The following is a 9,255-nucleotide window of genomic DNA, read 5'->3' as shown; positions in this document are numbered from 1 at the left end:
CCAGGTGCAGATTGTGCTGCAGACCTTTCAGAGAATCATTAATCACTGATCATCAGAGTCTCTAGATCATGTCCTTGGTGGCCATATAAAACAGATATTAAGATTTAAAATAAATAAAGCATAATGTCCATGTATCCCTGTGTGGAGTTTGCATGTTCTCCCCGTACTCCGGGTTCTCTGGTTTTCTCCCACAGTCCAGAGACATGCAGGTTAGGTGCGTTGGCGATCCTAAATTGTCCCTCGTGTGTGGGTGTGTGTGTGTCCTGCGGTGGGCTGGCGCCCTGCCCGGGGTTTGTTTCCTGCCTTGTGCCCTGTGTTGGCTCGGATTGGCTCCAGCAGACCCCCGTGACCCTGTAGTTAGGATATAGCGGGTTGGATACTGGATGGATGGATGGATGGTTGATGTATTCCATGTATTCCAGTTCACCTCGTCCATCTCAAAGACATACAGGTTAGCCACATGTTGTTATGCACGTATGTGTGTGTGTGTGTGTGTGTGTGTGTGTGTGTGAGGGAGTGGGCTGTACAACAGAATGAATACCCCATCCACAGTGTCTAGAATGTGGTCTGCTAGCATCGCCCCCCCGTTCAATCCCAACACGTTTTGTTCATTTTTCTGTCCCACCTTCGTAGTGCAGGTTTCGACTAATGGCTTGTAGCAAAACACATGCATGCTGGCAATTGTTTGTTCCATTTAGTTTCGATGATAAACGTTACACAATTGTTTCTTTTGTTTTTAATCGGCTATTTGTGACTATTACCAAAGAGTTTATATTTGTCGGCCCTTACTAGGCAGCTACCGTATTTTCCCAAATATAATTTGATCTTGAATATAAGGTGACCTAAAAAAAAATTCCGATAAATTTTATTAAAAAGATTTTTTTCTTACATGTTCAATTCATGAGACAACATGACAAGGAATTCTATTTTGAAACATTTAATCGTACAATTCAGTCTCCACAACTTGATATAAATTGTGGCTGGCATTAGGATTCCCCCAGCTTTCCTATTACGTAGAATTTCTTAAATCGGTTCACACCTGCTCCGTGGTTGATCTGCTCAGGCTGTTTTAAGTCATGTGCACATGCCGGCATTTAAGTTTTTTAATCCAGTGAAACAACAGCATAAAAACTTTTAATCAGGCAGGGAGCGAGTGCTCATTTGATGGGGTAACGGTAAGGCAATGCAGACAACATGCTAGCAGCGTTTGTTGCGTTTTCCTTCTTTTTTCACTTCTAAATATTGCTTTTCATCATATGCTTGTTGCTTACATGTTTTTGTGTGTGTGTGTGTGTGTTTGTCTGTGACTATTGCATATTAAGAGTTAATTCAAGTACAAACGTATGGTGTTCAAGCGATACGGAATCGTAATGTTCAATGAGAAACAGTTCAAGAAGGCCAGTGTTTTAAAATGTACTGCTATATATCCTGCACTAGGGTTGCAAATTTGAATAGAAAAAAAATGTAACATGCTTAAAAAAGAGTCACGAATCATAGCCATTGTGTCACATGATCAGCCCAACCATTGGTGGTAAAGAAAAGTCAGGGTGAGATTTCTATCCAATTTGTCTTTAGTGAAAATAAATTCATACCCCCTTTGCTAGAATTGGCTGTTTCTTTGTCTTGCGTTATCTTCACAGTTCTTACATTGTTACCTGCTGATTTAGAAGATTCTGCATTCTTGGTTGGGGTGGGTTAGTGGAGGGGGGTTATCGACGTCCCAGTCCTATTAAACCTTCAACAAGCTGAAGGGCCTACTGTTTCTTTTGCATGCTCCACCCAAACTTGTGAGGATAAAGACGAGGCTACATTTGGAATGTCGCCGCTGTATTCTAGCCAGACGTAATGCTGACAGCAAATAGTCATTGCATTTGGGACTCTTTTATGTTGCTGTTCACGGCAGTTCATTCACCACATATTACGAAGCCTCCAAACTTCCACTTGTTGGCCAATTACAACGTCTGTCAAATCTTTTCGTTATTCACCTGAGAACATGTTGTCCTGTTCTTTTTTCATGTTACGTGCTTGTAAGACTTCTGATAAAGCTGCTTAATACCAGGCAAGGAGATTGCTTGAACTGTAGAAGTCTGGAGATCACTCGACCTGTAGAAGTCCAGAGATCACTCAAACTATAGAACTCCGGAAAATCGTTCAAACTGTAGAAGTTCAGAAATCACTCGACCTGTAGAAGTTCAGAAATCGCTCGACCTGTAGAAGTCCAGAGATCGCTCGACTTGTAGAAGTCCAGAGATCACTCAAACTATAGAACTCCGGAGAATCGTTCAAACTGTAGAAGTCCAGAAATCATTTGACCTGTAGAAGTTCAGAAATCGCTCGACCTGTAGAAGTCCAGAGATCGCTCGACCTGTAGAAGTCCAGAGATCGCTCGAGCTGTAGAAGTCCAGAGATCACTTGACCTGTAGAAGTCTGGAGAATCGCTCGATCTATAGAAGTCTGGAGATCGCTCGACCTTTAGAAGTCCAGAGATCGCTCGATCTGTAGAAGTCTAGAGATTGCATGCACTATAGAAGTCCGGAGAATCGTTCAAACTGTAGAAGTCCAGAGATCACTCGACCTAAAGAAGTCTGGAGATCACTCGACCTGTAGAAGTCCGGAGATCACTTGACCTGTAGAAGTCCGGAGATTGTTCGAATTGTAGAAGTCCAGAGATCGCTCGAACTATAGAAGAATGGAGAATCGCTCAAACTGTCGTCCCCACCAAGTCACACAATCAGATTTGTCACTTTAATTGCCCTGTCCTACATGCTAGTTTCCTCAACTTGGATGTTGCTTTGGCAAATGATATTTTCAAGAAATAACTTTACGGGAAACAACATGGCCGAAAAAAAAAGAATCTGGTAATCAATTAATGAGTAAAGACCAGCACCAAAATGTAAAATCCTAAGAAAACGAATGACAAACATTTATCAATGAAACAAAGAAAGAAATCCAGCTTTTGCATACATTATGAGGCAGGCTGGTTTCTCCCATTTCCCTAACTGGATCGTCTCTCAGTCGAGATTTCCTCCCCAGTGCTGGGGATCAGGGAGTTTAGTGCAAACTTATTTTCAATCATTTTTTTTTTTTTGTTTTCTCGAGCCATGCATGGAAATGTAATCCTGCTATCTGACTTGTCTTTGCAACTGAAAAGAAAACTGCAACAGAATTCCTCCTCGGTACCACCGCCCCTTGTATTTACAACAGAAATGCATTCAGAAAGAAGTTCATTTTCTGAAGTCCTTGTAACCTCGTCCAGGTCATTCGCATTTAGCTAATTTATGAAATCATAGTTGAATAACTTTTTCATTCTTTATATCTAAAATCTATAATCTAAAAATGATGTTAATGTTTTACTTCTTCCCTTGAACTAATGCAGATCTACCCACAAATCCACATCCCAGGGGCTCGAGAAAAGCCACGCGAGGAGTAATTCTATTACATTTGGTGAATAGGATTTAGTTAGAAAAGAAAGCCTCAAGGTGCCTTTTTGCTATTTCAACTCATAGATTCAGATTTGGCTGATTGGTATAGAAATCTGCCCATTGACAATGTTGATGATTTCTGTGCATATGCAAGCAAAATGTCGTGTTTGAATTAACAGTTAGCTACCGCTTGGTATCAGCTTTTACGAGCGACTGCCACCATCGTACGTGATGCCCTCTCTGAAAGTTTTCTAGTCCAAGACTGTGAGAGTGTCATCTTCGTTTTGCTATTCTCTTTAGTTAAAATGGAGAGCTTATTGGAGATATTCCTCATTTGTGAACATCTGATCGACGGATGGTAATAATGAATGACTCTTTTACCGCATTACTTAAAATCAACTTGAGAGTGTGTATCAGGTTTTGAGAGCCACGTTGGCGTTCTAGTTCCTACTTTTTAGGATGCTTTTAGTTTTGTACAAAATTGAGCAGGTTTTCATTGAGTATGGGTAATTAATATACTTTGCTTAATACTAATGAAATACGCAGACCTATGGTCCTAAAATAAAATGCTACAAAATGACTAGTGTCATGCATGAACATCGGAGGACCTCCTTGGCAGGCTCAGTCAAGGAATATATAAACCCCACCTAGACGAGGCGGTGCTGCCACTAATGCCGTCATCTCCTTCTTTTCCTGCAGTGCCGAAAAGACATTAAACCCCGCCCCTTTCGGTCCTGCTGCCATAAAACCCTGGCCATCCCGGAAGGAGGTGGCATCAAAACTGGCCAAAGCAACTCCCCGGACGAAGCTCCTCTAGCAGTGACTGCACCGCCTGCTTACTGTGAAATTCCTGTTGAAGAGACGCACGCCAAACAGCGTTATTTTGTTTGCTTTATGGTTTGTATGGTTTCGGACAACAAAGCGATGACCCGGTTGGCTCCCCAAAATTTCCTTGCTGCATCCTCAGCTGTCATTCCCATATCCGGGCACATCAGCTATAAACAACAGCAAGCTTTCCACCCATTGCTTACAAACATTATGATTATGAATTCTGAACACATAGAAATTTCGTGTTCTGGGGATTGTCTCTGGATGGGCTGCCCCACAGGACCACATTGTGCCATCTACATTTTTTTTCATTTCCAGAACATGTCAGGTCATAAAGCATTTAATTAAAAACAAGATCAAGGATCTAGTCCAATTAGTTCACGAGTAATCGCGTGGGAGACATTAGTATTTTATATATACAGATTTTCATAACTATTTATGAACGGGAATACTTACATCTGTGTTTTTGTTATTTTCTTGTGATTGTTTCACTATGGCCTCTTTTTCTTAATTCCATCCAAAAATGATCTTTTTTATATGCTACATATCACATGTAGTTTGTATTGATGGCTAAAAAAAAACTTTATATTATGTTTTCACTGAGAATGGACATAACTTTATTTTTTATAGTACCAAACTCAATGGTGACCATTAATGTCCATATTGGCAAATTTCACCAATCCACACTAGTCAAGAGTCCTTTCTTCAATTCAAAACTCTAATCCCGTGTGAATTTATTTTCCAGAGTTAATTTTTGAACAATATTTTAGTAAAACACATACATGCATTTTGCATGTTGTGAGCATATGGCTGGATAACTGGACATGTGGATTATGCAACACGAGAGGTTTTTCCATCGATTGTTTTTGGTATTATGTCCAGCGTTCGTCAACATTGGGTCCCGTCTTATCAGACACTTTGACGTGTCTGTTCTCCAAAATTTTTCTCGTCATTCGCTACAAACTCAATAGGGTAAGTAACATAAAAAATAGAATTTTTGGGTGGAGTATTCCTTTAATGCAGAATATTTTGGTTTTGAAAAACTTGTTGCATAATTAGTACGGTTCGATCGACTCGATACTTCTGACGTTAGTCAACTGGTTGATAAAATTGGGCCAATAATTAAAACAAATTCTGCCTTCCCCTCGATTGTTTTTAGAGGTTGGACACTCAAAACGTTTTGTTCATTTCAGCCTGTAGATTACATTTCTTTCATTTTTTTATTCACGTAAGAATATTTTCTACTGTGTTCATTTATTTGTACCGTTTTCGCCTACATTGTGTTTAGTTATGGTTGGCGTTAATCTTGCGTTTCTGTAACTTGGGTTACCCTGGTGTTTCCAGAGGTGTACTTTTGGATATTAGGACCGCTGAACAATTAAAAAGTCGCTTCGAAAGGTTAGTTTCTTGTCCGAGTTTACGGATTCCAAAACTTATTTTTTTCCTTCAGCTTTGATCTCTAAAAAATAACCTGTCTTAGTGTTCTGGTTTTGCTCTTTGCCCGTAGTTCTGATAATCATTTTTGCCTCAAGTTTATATTTCTGTTATTATTTTTCTGAATTTCTGGTTTCGCCCTTACTTACTTCTTTGCATCCAGTCAGTTCTAAAAATATCTCTGCTCATTTTCCTAACAGTATAAGTAGAACTTCTGTACGCTCAGTGATTACTTTTTCATATACTTGCATTTGGGGTGCAATATTCTGTACTTTAATAGCAGTTGAGATATATCAAACATTTCACAATTACGGTAACCTCAAACGTGCGTCGATATTTTGCAATAACCGTAATCGTAGTATGTCATTTTTGGACTAAATAACAAACGGACACGAATGGTTTGGAATTTCTATGTTGTGTCCGTCTATAACTACTGTCATGCGCACATGTCAGAGAGTCCCCTTCCAGGTTTGCAGTGCCACTGCAGGTCGAGTAGGGTGTTGCTGCTAATTGTGTCGTCTTCATTTACCTCCACACTACCTAAAAACCACCCAGTCAGGGCAACTGACTCCACCCCCCTTTCTGTCCCACCAATGAGCATAAAAGCCCAGCCGCCCAGAAGGAGGCGTCACTTGTTAACAAGAGAGCTGGAGGGACGGAGTGCCTTTCAGTGGTAACAAGAAGCCATGATAGGCAGCACTTTTCTGTTAGAACACCAGAGGGCGACATTTATCTCTGTAATCGCGCCATTGAGCCCAGTTTTCTTTTTCTTTTTCGTTTGAAGTAAGCAGGGACAACCGGGTTGACGCCCCCAACATTTATCGTTGTTCTCAGCCGGTTATTACCTTGGACGACCCAAACTAAATCAAAATTTTCTAGTAGTAGAGGACCAGACATCTTTTAATTTTAGTCAAAAAAAAAAAGTGATAACTGGCTCTTTGTATATATTTACATTTTCGTAACGATAAAACGTGCAGCCAAAAGAAGGCGGGTATTCAAAGAAATATAGAACCCTGCGTATTAAAAGTTAAAAATCTGCTAATCTGAACTTATACAAACTTTGTCGCACATGTGCGTCTTTTTTTTTTTAGTGGAAATTACACTTCAGTTTTAATTTACAAATTTAAAACGTTAACAAATTTTGTATTTTCTTTGATAAGAAATCTTACGTAGCAGTTGTGTGTGTGTTTGATATGCCATCAACATTTTCAGTCGGATCAGAATTTCTATCACACAGCATTTCTAGCACCTTGTCATCTACAGAATAATACAATCTAATTTTTTTTTGTTTTTTTTGTTTCGTAAAGGCTTTAAAATTGTGTAAGAATTACAGCTCATGCATCCTTATAAATAATTCAGAGGAAGAGAGGGAGCCTTTAGTTTCTCTGCCTACCCAATGGTCTTTCTCATTTTACTGCTGGTCGCTTCTCTTTCTCCGAGTCACACTCGGACCCTTAACCAAGCAGCCCACCTGATGATGAGAGCTGATTTATTGATTTTTTTTTTTTTTTAATAAGAAAGGGGAAATCCAGTATTAGCTCTGATCTTATTACCTTGTTTTTTTTCCGCAGTTTTTTGTCTCATTAAAATCTGTTTCAGACGTGATTTTTAGAACCTGTTGATTCGGGTTCTGTGTCATTGGCAGGTTCTGAATCCGTAGAGGGCATTTCCTCAGGAGCCCCGTTAAGATCTGATTTACTTGGCAGTTTTTCTGCAATTCCATCTGTCGGTCTGGCCTGGGCTCCATTGGCACAGACTGTCGAATTCCCTTCGGACTTGCTGAAGTTGAAAAGTTTCCCTGGATTGAAGGGTTTGGTTGGAGATTGAACCTTCTCCTGGTTTGAAGCTGTCGTGCCTTCCTTCTTTGTTTCTGGCGATTTAAGGAACTTAAAGCTGAGGAATCCGGGCAACTTGGGTTCACTTCCAGTGGGCGACTGCGGAGAACGTGCTGTCCCGGAGTTGAACTTGTTCTGCAGTGGGATAATCTGTTTGAGCTTCATCACATTGTTTGTGGCCAGTAGAGAACTGGGTCTTTTTGGTTTATCCGAGACCTGGGATGCACTTCCTGTGCTGCCTCCAGATCTGGATTTTCCACCGTGGCTCTTGTCATGGTGGTGATGGTCTCCGTGTCCGGAAGAGTCCGACTTCCCTTCGTCTTTCTCTCTGTCCCGTCTCGCCTGGTATTCTGCCTGTCTCTGACGTTCTTCTTCCTCCCTTTTCCTCCGTTGCTGTTGCTGGTAGTGTTGTTGAGCCTGTCGCTCGTGTTTCTGTAAAAAAATAAATAAAAACATGAAATGAAATGGTGGACCAAGAATTCAAAGTCAAAGTGAACTTTATTGTCATCTCAACCATATACAGATATACAGATAGACGAAATTGATGGATGATGGATAGATTAAAAGGCAGAAGTCTACGTGACCATCATCATCATCAAGCCCTTCCGTGAGAACCCTAAATCCTAAGAGGACTGTTTCATTTATGTTAGGTAGATTGTCCAGAGGGGACTGGGCGGTCTCATGGTCTACAATCCCTACAGATTTTATTTTTTCTCCAGCCGTCTGGAGTTTTTTTTTGTTTTTTCTGTCTCCCCTGGCCAAAGAACCTTACTCTTATTCGATGTTAATTAATGTTGATTTATTTTGTTTTCTTATTGTGTCTTTTATTTTTCTATTCTTTACTATGTAAAGCACTTTGAGCTACTGTGTGTATGAAAATGTGCTATAGAAATAAATGTTGTTGTTGTTGTTGTTGAAATTGCGAAGCTCAGGGTCCACAGCATAACAACATGAAGTGCAAATAATAAATTAAAAATAGAATTAAAATTTAAATTTAAAATTAAAACACAAACAAGACAAGACATTGTGAAAAGATAAGACAAAGAAGTAGCAGCAATATTGACGTGTAGTTAGCAATATGAACATTGATGCAGTGTATGGTGTTTGCAATCTAGATACATAAATATAGTCCATAGATATGTAAAATAATAAATAAATAATAGATATAGATAATACAGAAATGATCAGTGTATGATAATAGTTGTTTAAGACGTGTCAACAATGACAGGTCAGAATGTTTCACAGCAGAAGAAGAGTGTTCAAATCCTTAAAGGTCAGAATGAGATTTTCAGTTCTTCTCTCCATGCACACTCGTCTTTTCAGGACTGTGGTTTTCATGTATAAATGTTCTGTTTTCAGAGGTGGTTGAGGCCGTGTGGAAGATCCCGGGGGCAGCAGGGTGTTAAGGAGTCTGACAGCTTGGGGGTAAAAACTGTCCTGCAGCCTGGCAGATCTGGCTCTGATGCTGCAGTATCTTCTTGTGTGAAAAGTCCATGTGAGGGGTGTAAGGGGGTCCTGCTCGATGCTGCAGGCCTTGCGGACACTGCGTTTGTAAAATATGTCCTGTAGTTGAAGGGAGAGGCACTCCAATGATGTTCTCTGCTGTCTTCACTATCCTTTGCAGGCGCTTGCGGTTGGATATGTTTTGCATTTGCCATACCAGACAGTGATGCAGCCGGTCAGAACACTCTCAATTCCCAGTCCGATAATTAAATTAATATATAATTAAATCAATA

At 40.1% G+C, this 9,255-nt stretch overlaps 1 protein-coding gene across 3 annotated transcripts in view; it reads right to left on the bottom strand.

Moving 5' to 3' along the window:
- Positions 1 to 921: 921 nt before the first annotated feature.
- The window catches only part of ano8b (anoctamin 8b), a 200,341-nt gene continuing 192,007 nt past the window's right edge, over positions 922 to 9,255 (bottom strand). For all 3 annotated transcript variants that reach the window (XM_039767063.1, XM_039767061.1, XM_039767062.1), the window contains one exon: positions 922 to 7,951. In XM_039767063.1, the coding sequence (XP_039622997.1) occupies positions 7,280 to 7,951 (672 nt within the window). In that variant the 3' untranslated portion in view covers positions 922 to 7,279. The remainder of the gene's footprint in view (positions 7,952 to 9,255) is intronic.

The sequence above is a fragment of the Polypterus senegalus genome, chromosome 10 (assembly GCF_016835505.1).
Source record: "Polypterus senegalus isolate Bchr_013 chromosome 10, ASM1683550v1, whole genome shotgun sequence".
Classification (NCBI taxonomy): Eukaryota; Metazoa; Chordata; class Cladistia; order Polypteriformes; family Polypteridae; genus Polypterus; species Polypterus senegalus.
Note: the sequence above shows the minus strand (reverse complement) of the source record. Positions and strands in the feature narration are given on the sequence as shown.